Source organism: Oreochromis aureus, linkage group 7, assembly GCF_013358895.1.
Source record: "Oreochromis aureus strain Israel breed Guangdong linkage group 7, ZZ_aureus, whole genome shotgun sequence".
Lineage (NCBI taxonomy): Eukaryota > Metazoa > Chordata > Actinopteri > Cichliformes > Cichlidae > Oreochromis > Oreochromis aureus.
This window is the reverse complement of record NC_052948.1, coordinates 29,234,250-29,253,546: the sequence shown is the minus strand read 5'-3', so window position 1 is coordinate 29,253,546 and position 19,297 is coordinate 29,234,250. Positions and strand designations below refer to the sequence as shown.

General features: G+C 40.8%; 1 protein-coding gene and 2 pseudogenes across 3 annotated transcripts in view; 2 read left to right on the top strand and 1 right to left on the bottom strand.

The window, feature by feature from the left end:
- Positions 1 to 4,058, top strand: part of LOC120441065 — a 7,297-nt pseudogene extending 3,239 nt beyond the window's left edge.
- Positions 4,059 to 4,060: 2 nt separating this feature from the next.
- LOC120441164 lies at positions 4,061 to 5,950 on the top strand (annotated as a pseudogene).
- A 10,164-nt stretch (positions 5,951 to 16,114) lies between these two features.
- LOC116311837 (scavenger receptor cysteine-rich type 1 protein M130-like) overlaps positions 16,115 to 19,297 on the bottom strand; it is a 36,186-nt gene continuing 33,003 nt past the window's right edge. For all 3 annotated transcript variants that reach the window (XM_039615120.1, XM_039615119.1, XM_039615121.1), the window contains 3 exons: positions 18,926 to 19,252; positions 17,308 to 17,417; positions 16,115 to 17,228 (listed from right to left, as the gene is read on the bottom strand). In XM_039615120.1, coding sequence (XP_039471054.1) covers positions 17,091 to 17,228; positions 17,308 to 17,417; positions 18,926 to 19,252 — 575 coding nt within the window. In that variant the 3' untranslated portion in view covers positions 16,115 to 17,090. The remainder of the gene's footprint in view (positions 17,229 to 17,307; positions 17,418 to 18,925; positions 19,253 to 19,297) is intronic.

The window sequence follows — 19,297 nt, the reverse complement described above, 5'->3', positions numbered from 1 at the left end:
CTTATACATCTTCTTGGTGTCCCCGGTGGGATACTTCATGGTGATCCATCTGTTGTCCTACTGGGAGACTTCAGCACTCACGAAAGACATAGAAGAGCCACCTCGACAGGACAAGACTCGGCTGTCCATCTGCATCTAAAAGATAAAGGTCACTCTTTTGAGGATGCCACTGTTCACATTTTGGACAGAGAAGACAGATGGTTTGAAAGAGGAGTGAAAGAAGCCATCTATGTCCACTGTGAACGACCATCTTTGAACAGAGGTGGTGGTTTACAACACCAACTCTCTGCCATCTATAATCCAGTTTTGAGATCCATTCCCAGATGCCTTAATGGCCACGGACATCCTGGGCCTTCTGACCTCAGGAAATCACATGATAGGGTGGGGTTAGGTTTCACAGCGGGTTTACCCGAAACCTTGGCTGATTGTGAGCTACACCCGTTTTCACACCTTGGCTTGTGTGATTAGTTAGAGGATCTTTAGGGGGTCTGTTGTCTCTCTGGGGGGACACTCCCATAGGGCTTGAATCTGGGACTCTCCGCGATTTGACCCTAGACTTGAAGAAGGTTCTCGGATGAGAGGAGACACGTCTTCAAGCAACTTAAAGTCCAGATGCTTTTCTTTCCAAGCTCTTTAGGCTACTGAGAACCTTCACAGACATATTGCTGTACGCTTTGGGAGGAACAACAAAGGAACAAAAATATAAAGATAAGCTCTGGCGGACTGGTTCTATGGTAGGTCTCAAAGGGTTAAATTGATCAGGTGATCTGGCTGTGCATGTTCACTGAGTCCAGAGGGTTAAGTCTGTTCTAACCCTTATGGGTCACAGCAGCCAATCAGACGAATTATGAGAATTTGATTTGCTGCTTGTATGATCTTACTGGTAAAAAAAAAAGAAAATCAATTTTCAATTCATTTTTATTTATATAATACCAAATCACAACAACAGTTGCCTAAAGGTGCTTTATACTGTAAGGTAAATAGCCTATAATAATAAATAAATATAAAGAATGTTTGTATAAAAAAATATACAATATTCCACATATTGATGGTCCAAAATCCGTGAGGCAATACAAGCCTCCAGCTTTAAAAGCAGCAAACGCAGAATTTCATAATTATTAGAATCAATAGTCATTTAAAGAAAATGTGTAAGTAACATTTACATTTTTTCCTACAGGAAGAATAACATCTCATCCAAATACAAAGACATCACCTCCAGAGTTGTGATTTCATCAAGATCTCTTGCTGTCTACCAACTGAGAACAAAAAAAGAGAAGACTGGATCTTTGACAAGAATGACTGTTGGAGAAAAAAATCCAAACAAGATAAATAAAACCATCTTACTTGTGGGAGAAACAGGAGCAGGAAAATCTACTCTGATCAACGCTCTGATCAACTACACCATGGGAGTAAAGTGGGAGGATAAAGTCTGGTTTCAGATCGGAGAGGAGAAGAAAAGTCAGACAGAAAGCCAGACATCAGATGTGATCGTGTACGAGATCTTTGGTTTTGAAAATGAAACTCTGCCCTACTCTCTGACCATCATCGATACTCCTGGATTTGGAAATATTATGGGGAACAAAAAGGATGATGTTAGCAATCAAAAGTTACTTGACTTGTTTCGGTTAGAGGGTGGAGTTAATGAAGTTCATGCAGTGGGTCTGGTGACAAAAGCAAGTGATAATCGATTAAATGACCGACTGTTTTATGTGTTTGATTCAATGATGTCTTTGTTTGGAAAAGACCTGGAGAAAAACATTGTAGCTCTGATCACACACTCAGATGGAATGCCACCTAAAAATGCTCTAACAGCTCTCGAACATCAGAAGATAAAATGTGCTAAAAATGAGAAGAACCAATCACTTTATTTTCTTTTTAATAACCAACAGAACAAAGAGAGAACAGATGAAAATGAGTTTGGTTTGGAGACGGCATGGAGAGTAACAGAGAGAGAGAATACGTCAATTCACAGCCTTTCTAGAAGAAAGTGAAGCTCAAAAGCTGGAGACAACATCTGAAGATCTGAATGAACGCATCAGACTAACAGCCTGCATCCACAACCTGCAAGAGAGAATCAAGTTTATTGAGGTAAAACAGAGAGAAATCAAAAATACTCAAGAAGCTCTGAAGAAACCTGAAGAGAGGAAGATGATAGAAGAGTTCATTCCTCGTGTTGCTGAGGTCTTCAAACATAAAGAACCAGTCAGAGGGGGGATGTGTGGGCTGGAAGCAGCTGTCTGCTGTACAGTCTGTAAGGAGAACTGTCACTATCCTGGATGCACACTAGGGTGGAAACCTGAAAACTGCAAGGTCATGAAAGATGGACACTGCACTGTTTGTACCAAAAAGTGTCCTGCATTAGATCACGTAAGAGAAAACTCGAGGTATGTGACCAGGTTAAGGAATGCCGAGAAGAAGAGATTGTTTGAATTCAATAAAACTGAACCTGAGGTGAGCATTTTGATAAATCTGGGAAAGGAAATGAACAAACTGACAGCAGAAAAGTTACAGCTACTGGATGAAGCTTATCAACATGTGGTCAGACTGGATCAGATGGACCTGAATGTTAATTCAGTAAACACTTCTGTACACTTGGACTTTTTGATCGAGAAGATGAAGGAGAAAGGAGACAAAGAAAAGATCCAGAAACTGGAAGAGATTGAAAGCCAAGTTGATGAAGAAACCAGAGCAGCTCTGCAACACAGGTATGTTAAACTGCTAAACAGCTGTGCAGATAATAAGGTCTAGTTATGAAGTCATGTAGACTTGTGCACTGCCGGCAGTAACAAGCATCTTACCAGGTAACTACCAGGTTAAAGGTAGATGACACAGTTGACGGAGGTTTATTCACTATCATATCTAACCTGGTGGCCATCTCAAATTCGAGATGTCACATCTCAAGGGGTTTATCCTGATAAATAAATGTGAGAATTATAAGGTCAAAGAAGAGAAGTGGCTTATCTGTGACTTTACAGATTCTTTAATGCAACTCAGTAACAAGAAGACCAAGACCAGGCACCTACTTGTGACTAAACACATGTACTTCTGACAGTTTGACAAGATAATAATATTGATAGTGTCCCCTCACCTGTTGCTCAGCTCTAATCTGAACCTAGTCCTCTGGTTTTCAAGTTTGTTGTGCCAAATAAACCAAAAGAAAACCAGAATGTAAAGCCACAAGCTGGAATCATTAAAGTATGTGTGTTGCCACTCCACTAGCATATACCTTATCTCTGTGCTGGTATCAGCCACTTTAACTTGATCCAGCAAACAGACTTTCTGGCAAATATTAGCATGGTGGGATTATTTTACATCTCTTGTTTTTTCTGGATGAGATCACTGGTCCAGCTTAATTTATGAGACCATTAGCTATTAGCTATTTACAATGCTATCAGCCAACTTCTGTTTAGCATCTTCTACATTGGTGGTTAGTTGGCCTGTGCTCCAGGATGGATCTGTTTCTCTGTTCATTAACCATTGCTGTCAAACAAGATCTTTGATATGTTACAGTTTCATCATTCCTACCATCCAACAACTTTTTTCACCATTGTGATGACAAAATCAAATGAATTTCTATTGAATACAATTACATTTTATTAATATAGAAACAAATCATAAAAAACTGTTGCCTGAAGGTGCTTAATATTGTAAGGTAAAGACCTTACTATAATACAGACAACAATACAAAATCAATACAATACAATAAGGCACATGGGGAATTGCATTGTTCCATATGTGTACATGTGTCACAACATGACACATAACATAAAATAAAAGATTTCCAAATGACTGGTTGTGAGAGTATAGATAGAAAATGAGCTCAAATTGGCAATAAAATAGTTTAATTTTACAGTAAGTGATCAGTTATGTATTGCATCATATGAAAATAAGAAACCGAAATCTGTACTTTCTCCTACAGGATCAATCTCATCTCACCACCATATGAGGATATTTCATCCGACAGCTTTCTGATCTGTTCAGGACCTCCTGCTGTCTACCAGCTGAGGCCAAAAAAAGAGAAGTTTGGAACTCTGACAAGAATGACTGTTGGTGAAAAGATATTAACAAGATAAATAAAACCATCCTACTTGTGGGGGAAACAGGAGGGGGGAAATCCACTCTGATCAACACTCTGATCAACTACACCATGGGAGTGAAGTGGGAGGATGAAGTCTGGTTTCAGATCGTAGAGGAAGAGAAGAAAAGTCAGACAGAAAGTCAGACATCAGATGTGATCGTGTACGAGAGATCTTTGGTTTTGAAGATCAAACTCTGCCCTACTCTCTGACCATCATCGATACTCCTGGATTTGGAGACACCAAAGGTGATGAACATGATAACATCGTTAGTGAAAGATTATTGGACTTGTTTCGGTCAGAGGATGGAGTTCATGAACTTAATTCAGTGGGTCTGGTGATGAAGGCGACAGATAATCGACTGAGTAAGCGGCAGAGATACATCTTTGATTCTGTGATTTCTCTGTTTGGAAAAAACTTGAAGAAAAATATTGTAGCTCTGATCACACACTCAGATGGAATGCCACCTGAAAATGCTCTTGAAGCGCTTGAAGCAGCAAAGATTGAATGTGCCAGAAATGAGAAGAATGAGCCTGTTCACTTCCTGTTTGATAACCAACAGAGCAAAGAGAGAAGAGAATCATATCAGGGCTCTTTAATAAAGTCATGGAACTTAACAAAGAAACAAATGGGGGATTTCTTAACTTTTCTTACAAGTTGTGGACCTCAAAGGCTGATGAAAACCAAAAAAGTGTTGAAGAAGCGCATCAAACTGAAAGCCAGCATCCAAAACCTGCAACAACGAATCAAAATGATTGAACTGAAACAGACAGAAATTAGACAGATTCAAGTAGGTCTGAAGAAACATGAAGAAACCATGAATGAGAACGAGAATTTTACCATTGAAGTAGATGAGGCCTACACAGAAGAAGAAAATATCAAAGGTGGGATGTGGGGTGCTTTTTATCAGGGAGCTCTGTGCTGTACAGTCTGTAAGGAGAACTGTCACTATCCTGGATGCACTGTGTCCTGGTATCCTTCACACTGTGAGGTCATTAAAGATGGCAACTGCACTGTTTGTATCAGGAAGTGTCCTGCATCAAAACATGTGAAAGAAAAGTGGAGATATGTGAACAAGACCAAAAAAGTTAAGAAGACGATGGAAGAAATGAGAAAGAAATATGAGACAAATAAAAATGAAAGTCAGAACAAGCAAAGCCTTTTGGAAAATCTTGAAAAGGAAATGAGCCGACTGACAGCAGAGAAGTCACAGTTACTGGATGAGTCCTACAAACATGTTGTCAGTCTGGAGCAGATCGCTCTGAAAGCTGATTCAGCGTCCACTATTGTCCACTTGGACTTCCTAATTGAGAAGATGAAGGAGGAAGGAGACACAGAGAAGGTCCAGAAACTGGAGGAGATGAGAAGCAGAGTGGATGAAGGAAACAGAGATGCTCTATAATAAACCAATAACATTTGAGAAAAAAGGTTAAAGGAGGAGTGAAAATATGAACAAAATTATTCTGACTCTATGAACATGAAAAACGTTTTTAGTTGTTTGATTTGATTGTAAGATTCTTTTAATGCTGTCAGAAAAAAATTGCTGGAGGAAGATTTTTCCCAAATCTGTAAAAGCTAATCTGTATAGCTAAATATGTCCTTAAAAAAAATCTTATTCTTATTGTATCTTATATAATTTACTCATACATATTTAGAACTGGTATATAAAATCCAAAGTGTACTGTTAATATGTGTGAAGCGGAGTGGGGACTCAGCTGACAGCTGTGCTTTAAGCCAAGTGGAAAGATGTGGATCCTTTCATGTTGGACTTGATTTGTTCAAATTCTCCATATTCTGTTCTTCCACATGAAACCATCTCCTGCTTGATGCACTTTTCTGTCAGTCCTCAATAAAATCTCTGCTTCATTCAGTCAGTTTGCTCAGAGTGTCCTTACTGGATCATCAGCTGATTTTTTTCTTTTTGTTCAAACACTTTCAGTTTATTGTGAGTAGCAGCTCTCAGACACGCTCAGCAAACACATACAAAGCTCCATCAGAGCTGAGATTTCATTCAAATGTCAAAATAAATATAAGAAAAACCAGGATGCTAATCACACCTAGGATGTTAGCCTGCTAGCATCATTCCCTTGCTCGACTTGCTGTTATTTGTATTTCACAGGAGGATGTCAAACAAAATGAGGTAATTTGCAAAACATGCTGTAAAACTATTGCCTCAAAAAAGCAGTACCTTGAATTTAATCCACCAGCTGAAAAACCATCCACTGCAAAATGAAGACTGTTTTAAACTCTGCATGTCGGGATTGCGGATACAGGACCCAAAAGCAGGACTCTTTGAATGAAGACAGTATGTTTATTTACAGTGCAGAAGACAATCAAAATACAGAATGTCTTTTTTGCAAGCTCCAAGTGACTATGTGTGTTGCAGATTCCCGTGCAGTGTTTTCCTTCTGTGCCAGTGGTCCATGTTTCGCTCCTCTAGTTCAATATTCACTTTTTTTTTTTTTCGCCTGTCCCGTTTGGTTCTTTTGCCATCAGAATATTGTCTGAAGGCCAAGAAAGATGCCCAACGGATTCACTATACCAAGTGGACCATCCCGGCCTTGCCGTATTGGTCCATTTGATTGACCTTTGTTTTTATTGTTTATTTTATTTTATTTTCAGTTGTTACATACGGGACAGACATGACTGGGGGAAAGGAAAGGGAGAAAGAAAGAGAGGTAGGGAAAGAAAAACAGCAGGGAAGGGGAATGGTACATTACATATATCAATCACCTGGATCACCTGTTGAGAAAAAAGAAAAGAGAAAACAAGCAAAAAAAAGAGAGCAATATAATAAACAATATCATCGTGATAATCTATGTGTATATAACAGTAAATACTAAATATTGAATATTACTGTGTAGCACGTAGGATCGACAGCGCACAGTGGGCTTTGAGGTAGCAGCCAAAAAAGGTGTAGTTTGTGTCTGTGAGCACCCGTGTGTACACCTGTGAGCATGAGCGCGCTTGTATTCAAAAGGTTCCTTCATGTAACAATCTGCTAGAGGGTGTGGGGGGCCATAGCCCCGTCCTCCAGGGCAGGTATGGAGGAGATCCAGGCTCTAGACATCCAGAGACCCTCAGAGCGCAAGAGTCCAAGGAAAACCAACCGCGGGGCAACCGTGACACCCTCCCGGAAAGAGCTGAGGAGAGCCCCAGATGCCGCGGAGCAGAAGCCAGGGGGGGTTGCAGTGATGTGCCCGAGTGGACCGAGCCCCAGGCCCGGAGGCCGAAGGCACCCCACCCCCAGAGGGGTTCTGGCGCCTGACCGAGCCACAGGCGCCAGACCCCGACAAGCACCCACCAGGAGTGAGTCGGTGCATACCTGAGCACCCAGCCCCGGACACCAAGAACCACCAATGCACTGAAGAAGCTCCCGAGATGAGGCTGATCAGCTGCATTTATGTGTAATCATCCTCCTCAGGTGTCACCAGCCTCCCGAAGGGACACACTCTCTAGGCCTGGTGTTCCAGGAAAACCAGGACACCGCTACACACACACCAGTAAAAGGGGAAATGGAGAACAACAGCGCAAAGCATAAACATGGCCGGTCACCCTGTGAGGACCGCCAGCCCAAGACAGACCAGCAAATATACAGAAGTCCATGAAGCACATGAGCCCTGGGTCCCCAAACTCAGGCCCATGACACTGCATGTCATGTCATTTGTGTAAAACCTCTGTGTGCAGCTGATGAATAATAAATAGTTAACATAAAACATTTCAATGCACTTAGTTTTATTTGTATTCAAAGTAGACAAAAATATTTCATGGTTAATTTGAATGGGTGTACCAGTGCAATTTTAGGCACTACATGGTTGAAAATAACATTTGTTAATGAAAGGTAATTTTAAACCTCTTACAGAACAAAAAAAGTGACAAGTCAAAAATGAATTGAGTATTTCTCTGCAATTACAAACTCTGTGTAAACTTGGTATCGAAATAAAGCTAACACTTGTGAAATTCCATCAGAGGTATAAATATTACAGCAGATGTTACTATGTCAAAGGAACTGAGGCTGGAACATAGAAAATATAGAAACTTTTTTCATCACCTAATTTACTTTTGGATTTTATTGATTTATAACCACTTTACCAAATTACAGAGCTTTAAATGAACAAATAATAATAATAACGTATACTTTATTGATCCCTGTGGGGAAATTACTCTCTGCATTTAACCCATTCACTCAGTGAAGCACTGTAGCCAGGTGTTTTGCCATTTGGTACATTTTGGCACAGTCAGTCAGTTGAATGTCTTAGGTATTAAACAGCAGAAATGACTTAACTTCATTTACATGCCTAAAAGTGCTTGTTTTTCGTAAATTTTAAGAATCCCCCGCATACTCACATACAATTGGCCTGTTTTACATTGCGATGATTGACATTTCTTTTTAATCATTCGTGTTTACGTCAGTTCTACCAATTGTTGTGAGTTTTATTATGACATATATACCTTTATACACTAATCATAATTACTAATTGTAATTACATCATTCTGTGTAATCATATATACTCATATATACTATGCACACTTACAATGAAGTGTTTTATATAGTGGAGTCACTCTGTTAAGCATTTAACCTGCATGTTCAAATCACACAACCCATATATTTAGGTCAAATATACAAAGCGCACCTGAGTATTAGCTGCACAAGCTAAAATTAGGGGAAAATCCTGTTTTGTTCATACATTAGCCGCACCTGACTAAAAGCCGCAGGTGTTTTAATGTTTTATTACCATATGTAAGAGAATATGCACAAAGGGGATTGTCAGGAAAGAGATGGCTGTTTGGGAACACATCCCTTTTAATAATATTTTGAAAAACAAGTTACCGGTACATATTTGCATAACTTTTTACGTAAATGTACAAGTACCAGTAATTACAAGTATGAAACATGTACTGTGCTGTTTAAATGAGTAACAAATGTACTGTATAACAATAACCTACAGCACACCAGAAAAATAGATTCGGCCTACCTTTTGGGCTAATGTGCAGTAACACGGCTTCAACAAGAAGAAAAGTCAGTCATTCATCACCATCTTTGTCTTCTTCCTGCACACTAAAACCACCAAAGTCCTCTTCTCCAGTGTCAGAAACGAACAGGCTCAGGGTGGCTTCGTCATCCACTCTCCGCTTCTCTCCTTCGTTGTCGCTTTCAAAACCAAAGAAATCCTCGTTGTCAGTGTCAGAATCGAACACCCTCTGAAGGGCCGTGGCGGTGTCCTCCTCTCCATCACGCAGCAGTCCAGCCCTTCGAAATCCGTTGGTGAGCGTGGATGTTTTGACACTTCTCCACGCTGTCAGAATCCACTGGCAGACTTGGGCAAAACTTGCTTTTCACATGCGATCAGTTTTGGTGAATGATTTATCACTGCTCGCCATCCACGCCTCCCACTGAACGCGTAGTGCTACTTTCAATGCACGATTCACACTGATGTCGAATGGCTGCAGGTGCTTCGTTGTGCCTCCAGGAATCACAGCTGGAATCGAGTTTGTGCTCTTAATGGCTGCTTTCACAGAATCTGTGATATGGGCCCTCATGCTGTCCAAAACAAGCAATGCTTTTTTTTGGCAAAAGAATCCTCCAGGTCCCATAGCACTCTTGCAGCCACTCCTTCATTACGCTTTCCATCATCCATCCTTTCTTGTTGACTTTAACAGAGATGCCGCTCGGGATCTCTTCTCTTGGCATAGTCATCCGCTTAAAAATCACCATTAGCGGAAGTTTTAACCCTGATGCTCTGCAGCCCAGAACACAAGTGAAATTTGTTCTCTGATGGCCAGTGGTTCTCACCGTGAAGGATGATTCACCTTGCTTGTTAACAGTCCTAGTGAGAGGCAGGTCAAACGTCAAAGGCACTTCATCCATATTTATGATCTCATCCGGTCCGATGGAATATTTGTTTATCTTTCTTAGTGTGAATTCGCGGAAGTTTGTTATTTTTCCGCATAGTCGGGAGGGAGTTGCTGACACACAGTCGTCCGCGCCCTGATGGACAGTCCTTTTCGTTTCATAAATCTGTGACACCAGGATGGCCCACCTCTGAAATTTTCTCTCTTCATTTCGGTGGCGACTGGTTTGGCCTTTAGTCGGAGCTGCACACCTCGTCCGTTTGCTCTCTGTGTGTTCACCCAGTTTTCAATAAAGTCTTCAAGTTTGGGCCATCTGCTCTTATTTCCTCTGAAAGCTTTTTCCGTCTTTTTGAACTGAGCCAGTTCTTCACGCTGGGGTCTCCAACATCTCACCATTGATTCGTTTATACCAAGGGTACGTGCAGCAGCTCTATTTCCCTCGCTGAGAGCCAAATCGACTGGCTTTAATTTAAAAGCTGCATCATATGCATTTCTTTTGTTTGCCATACTGAGGGTTTGTGAATGAAAGCTTCCTTTGCTCCTGTAATACTCGCCTTGCTCTTGTTAATCTAGTTTGTTTTTCGCGCTAATTCGTACGGCACTTCTTTGCCTGGCGGACGGACATGTGACCAACATACCACTCTTTTCCCCTGATACTGTGTGTCTGATCACATGCCCTTCCGCCAGGCAAAGTAGTGCCGTACAACAGCGGAACAAACCAAAACAAATCCTCTTACGATATCACAAAAATGATGAAAAATCCATAGAAAAGCCGCACCTGACTAAAAGCCGGAGGGTTCAAAGCTTGTGGAAAAAGTAGCGGCATATAGTCCGCAAATTACGGTATCTACCATTATATTAAGGAAAAAAATTGTGCCACTTGTTGTATGAACACATGTTGATCTGTACTGTTTGAAAATGTAATAATTAGGATCAATAAGTAACCTTTGAATGTGTTAGGGCCAATGGTGACTAGTCCAACATAGGGTTAATTCAGCTTGGCACTGCTAAAGTATGCGCATAAGACCCTTTCTCGGCATTTATCTGCATTTAACTGTACTATCCCACGGCATGTACAGCCCTTTCAATGCCTATATGGGAAAATAAACCTGGCCTTCGCTGAACATGTACCTGGGATTCTGGTTCTCACCTCAGACGCCAGAAGGCGAGAAAAACCCTTATTGAGCAGTTTATTTCTGGCATGCACCCCCGACTAAACTGTCAAATTGATTAACTGTTAACTGCCTTTTTGCTGAGTTTCAGACTCACTGTGGGACCCAATTTAATGATGGATGTAAAACTGGTTCTCGAGAAGCTATGGTGTAGATCAGGGGTAGGCAACCTTTCTGATGATGAGTGCCATCTAAAATTTCCTCAGAAGTCAATGTGCCATATGATTGCATTAGCAATAAAATTAATAACGCTCTATATTAACAGTTACACAGTATATAGAACAAGAATTATATTTGTTTGCAGATGTTGGCAGCTATCAGCGAATAGTTATCAGCTATTTTGAAACAAAAAAAGACACTTTTTTATCCATAACAGCAAATGAACTGTACAACAGAAACTGCAAATGTTATTTATTGTCTCCTCACAACAATGATAAGAAAAATAAACTGGGCCAATATGGCATGTTTGTTAATACAGAGATACACATGTTAATGTGATCTCTGGTCTCCCACTCAGAGACACAGGTCTCCAAGTGTCCAGCATTCAGACGGCTACCTGAGGACACTCATGTGAGAGAAAATCTGCTCACACAGATATGTAGAGCCAAGTACTGTCAATAAGGCCTCTGCAATGTTCTGAAGACAGTTAAACTTGTCAGGTAGTGACAGCTCCTGAAGCATTTGAAGTGTCGGAATGTGGAAATTTCAACATCGGTTGAAAAAACTGCCAGCTAGCAACGTCCCTCTCACCGGTAGGTATTTTTAGCCAGTTACAAGTTGAATCTGGTAGTTGGGGTTGTTAGCTAAGATACCGTCATTGACAAGCGGCACAACTAATGTTTCTATGTGAGCTCATTTGTGATGTGCACTGCTAGCCCGGACATTTATTTTTTAATGCACCCTCTCAGATTAACTCACTGCGTGTCGTGTTCAGGGCTGGACTGGGACAAAAAATGGGCCCGGGCATTTTGACTAGAGACCGGCCCACCAGGTATTAAAGCCAGACATTTTAAATGAGAATAAGAAAGAAAAGTATTTCTTTGTGTCCACCTTTCCCTGTTAATGCCCTACCTGGCCCCCTGGCAAAACTTTCCTAGACCCGCCCCTGCACAGTTACCAGCTGTCAGCTACTTAGAAAAGGATCCTGGTGTTATTTGTCTCTCAGAAACAGTTCATAACTTCCTTCAACTCATTCATGTCACCTAAAAAGGTAAACCTGTTTCTCCATCACCTGTTCAGCTCTGATGATTCAGTAAGGACATCTCCTGGTTTCATCTTCATGTTTCCCTCTCACCAGATAACCAAACCAATATCATGACCAGCAGCTTTTACAGCTGTGGATCCAGCAAACATCAGCTGATACTAGAAATTAATATTAAATAAATTCTAACAACAGCTGATCAAGCTTAAACGTGCTGCTGTTGTTTAGCGTGACATCCGCTGGTTTCCTCTTTCTGGCGCAAAGTGGGCGATAAATAAACAAGAGAGAAAAGCCGATCAGCTGATCAGTTTCATGATTGAAGTAACAACAGGAGAGGGAGGGGGAGAGAATGAGAGAAGAAGAGGCAGCTGTCAGCATAAAGACGCAGAAAAACTCCAGCTTTGTGTCTTGTGTGTTCTAGCTGAAGTACCGGACAACCTGCGTTCCTTTTCAGCTCAATACGAAATGTGTAATATTTTCTCTGAATACGGGATGATTCCGTTTTTTTACGGGACGGTTGGCAACTCTACTAACTAACCTTATGAATAAAATAAAGTTCACTATCAGTAACATCATAGCACCCACCCAGCTGTATAGCAACTCCGTCGTGCTAACTAGTACACAGTACGAGCTATTGTAACTGACGGTAAAAAGTCAGCACAACGAAAATAAACTCCACCTAAACTTGGTTTATATCTGACCCAGATAGACTGCAGGTCATAACTTCTTACCTGAAGTTCAGTTCAACTGACACTCGGGTCTCTCCTCCTCCTGCCTCCCCATTCCCTCATCCACCTGCTGGCCTCTGTGGTAGCTCCGCCATAGCCACCACCAAACAACTGAGTTATTTGCCAGCATCTGGCCAATCCACCACCTTTCATTGTTTATACCGTTACCCCCCCAAAAAACAACATCAGCCCATAAAAACGAAAAATCACCATCGTCCCCCTGGGCAAATGCCCGATGGCCAGTCCAGCTATGGTCGTGCCATCAGTTAACCCTTCGCGTGCCAGCTGTGGCACGCGTGCCCAGGATTGCCAACCCCTGGTGTAGGGTCAGAAAGGATGTATTAAAAGATGAAGATGAAAAGGAAGAACAAAGGATGAAAGGGTACCCAACGGCAGGAGAAGGGATCGCTGATCCTATATAAGAGGAAGGATGATATGCCCCGGACTGCTGCTCTCCTGCCTGTCATTTGTGTGTCTTTGCTGTGTGTGCTTTAAGGCTCTACATGTGACGGTTGCTTCTTGTTCTATATGTTATTCTTGCTGTAAATGTACAGTTTTATGCTGTTTATATGACATTGTTAATTAACTCTGTTCTAATGCCATGTCACTAATACATTTTCGTATAAAACGCATCTTTTTCTCTCCATTTTGGCCTTCCGTCCACACTAAGACAGCATTTTGGTCAAGGAAAATGGAGCTTTTGAAAACGCTCTCCAACATGGATTCATTTGAAAACGTCATTCACATAGATTACTGGTTACAATTTCGAATTAATAAGTCGAAATTTTGACAATCAACAGAAAATTTCACTTACAGATTTTTATATAAGGTTTTTAAAGCTGTGGGGTTAATTTTTAACTAACATGAGCCGAGAGGCAGCAGCAACACTAGGCTAACACTAGCTAGCTAGCAAGTTCATAAACCTGGTGCTATTTTAGCGCTATTAATCCATTTGGAGCGCAGAATAACTCAAAATCACTGAAATGTCTCTGTTAACACATTTCGGGCAGTTAGTCCAAAGTTTGTCTATTCTGCGCTCCAGATGGGTTGATTGTGTTAAAAATTATAATCGCATTAATCTTCATGACGGCGTTGACAGCCGTACAACAAACAAAAACTGAAGACATTATGATACAGACTTATAATTGGCACCTATGTGTTTTCTAAATTCTATCACACACATATACGTGAAAAGCGAGAGCGAGGGCCCTCGGTGCACCTGCTTGCTGCTGCTGTGCTGAAGTCTCGTGATACGACCTTTCAAAAGGGAGGGGCGGGCTGCTTCCAAATAGAGCACATTTCATTCATAATGTTGTCAATCCAAGCCCATTATGTATTCATGACTGAGTGTTCAGCCCAGGGCACCAAACAGGCTAGGACCGCCCCTGAGTGTAAAATTAAAACCATTAGAAGATGGACAAGAAACATTCAAAGCCATCAGGTGCTCAGTTTAGTAAAAAGAGAAAAGAAGAGGAGGAGAAACGAGAAAAAGATACAGGTAAGCAGATGTGTCATTGGATAATGAAACAATCATAATCAGAATCAGAATACTTTATTAATCCCTATGGAAATTATGTGGGTTACAGTTGCTCCAAGAAGAAATGGTAAAAATAGTAACAGTAACAGACTAAACTCCAAACAATACATCATGTTACAGATTTTACAAATTTAAGAAATAGTGCTAATATATACAGATCACTCAATTATAAATATCAAGGATTAACAGAGGTGATTATACATACATATCAAGAAAATTGACAAGAATATTACAGAGTAGAAAAAGCATGTGTAAAAGGGTGTAAACACTACTGCAGTGTTTACAGTGTGTTAGATGGAGGAGTTGTACAGGAGATGGCCACAGGCAGGAATGATTTCCTGTGTTGTTCAGTGGTGCTTTTGGTAATCTCAGTCTCTCACTGAACGTGCTCCTGTGACTAGCCAGCATGTCATGGAGTGGGTGGGGTATTATCCAACATTTGCCTCTCAGACACCACCCTAACAGAGTCCAGCTCCATCCACGAAACATTAATGGCTTTGTGGATCAGTTTATTTAGTCAGTTGGCATCTGTGACCCTCAGCCTGCTGCCCCAGCATGCATCAGTATAGAGGATAGCACTCACCACAACAGAGATACAACAAGATAACATTAATTAGTAGGGATAGTGAAAACTTCTGTTTACGTTTGTTAGGCACTTTGAGTGTTCGCCTAGGGCGCCAAACAGGCTAGGAGCGCCACTGGTCACAGTTACTGAATGAGTCCAATAGACGTGTTTTCAGACTGAAGCAGATCTGCTTTAAAGCTAATCCAAGATCAACTGTTAATATCTTTGATTTCCTGATTGAGAGGATGAAGGCTAAAGGGGACAAAGAGAAGGTCCAGAAACTGGAGGAGATGGAAAACGCAGTCGATGAAGGAACCAGAGAAGCAGAGCGATACAAAAATACATTTTTCAAAAACCAACAGCTGAGAGCAAAGTTAGGAAACTTTACCCACTCAGACAGTATTAAGGGGACATAACATTTGACCTCTCTGCACCTTTTGCTTCATTCTGTTTAATAAAGTGTTTTATACTCTGTGAAATAATGATGAATTTATTCTGTTAATCTTTTAAATAAAATTGTCACAATGTGGGCATATTTAAAAAAGTCATTTACAAATGATATGAAACTAAAAAAGCATCCCAAACAAGAATCCATAATGCATATACGATTATCCTGTTTGGTTTTTATTCAAGAAGAGAATTTGTTCCACAGTGCGCCTTCGAGAAAATCCTATCACACGGAACAGAAGAGGCTGAAGTACCAGTTGATAAGGTGTGAATATACAGCGCTCTTGGTCACCAATAAGTGGAGTGGGTGCAGGGCATGTTATACAACGTGCCACATTCACCATGTTTTAAGTGCTTTCACACACCAATGGATGCATCGGAGAACCACCAACCTTCAAATTAGCAGATATTATAACTGTGCTATAGCTGCACCAAAAGGTTTTTGCCTTTGGAGGTAATGTGATTGATTTGATAGGGTTGCCCTTCCTTCACACCCTGTGTCTACAGAGAGAATTAAACCAGTGACCTTTTTTTCTTGCTGTGCAAATGTGTCAACCACCACACCATTAGCAGAAAACTCAGTTTGTGACCTTTCTCTTTTTCCTCCATAAACTTTTCCTCCACCATTTCCTTCTCAGCTTTCCAAATTGGGATTGTGTAGGTTGGGTCTGAGACACCTGCAAACTGTCTGAAGTGAGCATTGTCTTCCTAAGATGACGAAAACCACCAACCATAAATTCTCTCACCCAAAAAGTGAAAGTAAAACACAGTTAGTGTAGATCACGTGACCGGCCAGACGAATCAAATGTTGGCACAGTGCTTCTGAAGCACTGTCTTGTTGTTTGTGGCTGTTCTGACACATGCGCCGATGCTTCAGCTTCCAATGACTTCAAATCACTAGTTTTTTGTAAACAGTTTGTAAAAACACAATTGTGAATATTCATGCACTGTACATGTTGAGCACTGCAGTAGGAGTGAGAAGCCTTTTTTGTTTAGATGTTTTTTTCTCTTGTCTGTTAGTTGGGAGATAAGGTTAGATATCTGTCTTTTGTTTTTTAAAATTTTCAGTTAGGGAACATTAGAGACCTTGTTTGTTGTTTTGGCATCGCTCAGCACTGAAGCTAATAAACTGCTACTTAGCATTTTCAGTTACTGTGTTGTCGGCCTTTTGGCGTGGTTTGAGTGGGGAGTTATGTTCAGGTGAACCCAGGCCAAGGATGTAACATTAAATTGTTGTTGCATGTTACCAGATGTAATCCAGTGGCACATGGTATAACAATATCAGATTTAAAGAATAAACAATGACTTAATTTAATATACAGCATGAAATTAGAGTGTTGTTGAAATTAAAAATGAGCCTGACGTCCTGATTGCCTGATATGTTTGTTGGATGACATTGTGCTTTCCCCTCTAGTTTAAAATGAAGCGCTACATCAGTGGAGTGAGTACACAGGTTTATAATCAATTGAAAACTGTTGTGTTAACTGTTATGATACTTATTTTTCAGAAATTCATTTGGATTTGAGATGAGCTCCTTTGAGGCGGTGACTTTCATCTTCAGCTGATCCTCCCTCTGCTCCGTGATCACTGTAGTTGTAGTAAACCACATCAGTGTTCTCCTTTCTTCTCAGCTTCAGCTCCCTGCTGGCCTGCAGAGACATCAAAGATCAGACTGACTGCATTGATCCTCTCGTCAGTTCATTATCAGCTACAAAGATGTTTCAGTACCTTCCAGGAGAAATAAAGGGCAGTGATCACAATCAGGAGAATCAGCAGCAGGACGACTCCTGTGATGGTATGAACTGTTGAAGCTGTTGGAGCTGGTGAATCTGCTGAATCTGTTGGATGGAACAAAGTTTAATGAGTCCAGTAGTTTAAATTATTACACTGAACCTGAATAAAATATCTGATTGATCTCTGAGAAGAAACGGAGTCATTTTTACAGCTGGTCAAACATAAGAATAGTAATATAAGAAGATGTGAAATGAAAGAAATATGTTAATCAGACTAAAATGGTGATACACATCTCTAATTATTTGTTGAAAGTGCAAATATATCTTCATTGAAATATTACAAATATAATTTTAATTACATATTTGAGATACTGTACTGTAGTATAAAAAGGTATTGGGACAGTTTTGTTTCGGTACACCATCACAGTGGATGTTTAAATGAAATCAAGTTTAGCTAAACAGTAAACTAAAGCATTAACCAAGTATTCACTTACAAACATGTTAATCCACATTTTCAGAATAAACAAATTTCAAATATACAGATTTTTTTTTATACTCATAAAAATCCTTTGCAGTTACTGGCTGCCTGAAGTTGAGGACCCAAGAGCATCACTCACTAAATCCTGGATCCCCTCCCTGAGATGCTCTGCTTGTGGGTTATTCTGAAAAGTTCCTCTGCTGGGTTGACATTAGGTGGCTGTTTTGGTTGTTAAAGAATCACCCATCTTTTTTCCTGAAGAAACTCTTGGGTTACTTTTTCAGTTTCCTTTGGCTCATTATCCATTTTCACTGTGAAGCACTTTTTGGTTTGTAGGGATTTAGTGAACCTAAACATCAGTCCTGAGACCACTGCGATTTTGGCAAATGAAAACTCTGGAACGCAACATCAGGTGTGGGTCGTCATGCACGCCGGGATGTCCTTATGTATCATAGTAACATGGTGAGTTATTAGCAGATTAACCCTGGTTCTGAGTCCTGAATGAAGTATCTGAGTATTAGCTAGATGTAGGAAGTACACCTGAAAATGGCTGAGGGATGCATGACAGATGAGATAAAGCTTGTTTGTTTCTCAGAGCTGACCGCACTCAGAACCAACCGCACTCAGAACCAGGCTTATCCAGGTGATGAAAAGTGATCTCGCCTCCATTTATAAGGCTCATACACAAAAATTAGATGTTAGGAATTTTCCTTATGTGAACCTGCCGTATAACCTACACACACTGAGCATGTTAAGTTTTTACAAAAAAAAATTTATCCCCAGAAAGCCCACTGTGAGGAAAAAATGTAGAGGACATCAAGCGGCGATGAGCTAGTCCTGATCCTGGGTGCATGACATTCTCAGGAGAAGGCGGCAGCAGGGTGAATTTCCTAGTCTGATCCAGGAGTTGAATTTTTCATCCATATTTCAGGATTTCAGTGGGGTAGCAGATTTAGGACCACACATGAGAAGGCAGAGAAATAATTTCAAAGAACTGATTGTGAGCTGTTCTGTGACACAACAACAAACAAATATTCTGCCATGTTGAACGCTTTGACTGTTTCACCACTCTGCAATGCTGTGATTGGTCAAATGTGTTTATATGCATCCAAAACATCAGAAAAATTCAGCTTACCTGAAATAGCAACAGACAGCAGGCGACTCTCAGAGGAGAAGTTATGAGAGAAAACGTAGATGTGATAAACACAGCTGTAGTTTCCTTGGTGGACGGGCTCTGCAGCAGGAAACAGGAAGTGGGCAGAGTGATTGACAGCTGGCTGGGTGTAGCTGTATGTGGTGTTTGAGGAGGTGAAGGTGAGCTGGAAGGAGCCTCCTGGGTACTGTGGCTGGATGGAGCAGCTGATAGTGAAGTTGGAGCGGCTGGACACCTGAAGCCCCTGCTGCTGGGCCTCAGAGACCCCATCCATGGAGAACGCATGGATGTTTGGCTGAATTAGCAGGTCTGTAAACACACAGATTCTACAAGGTCACCTTACATCAACCTTTC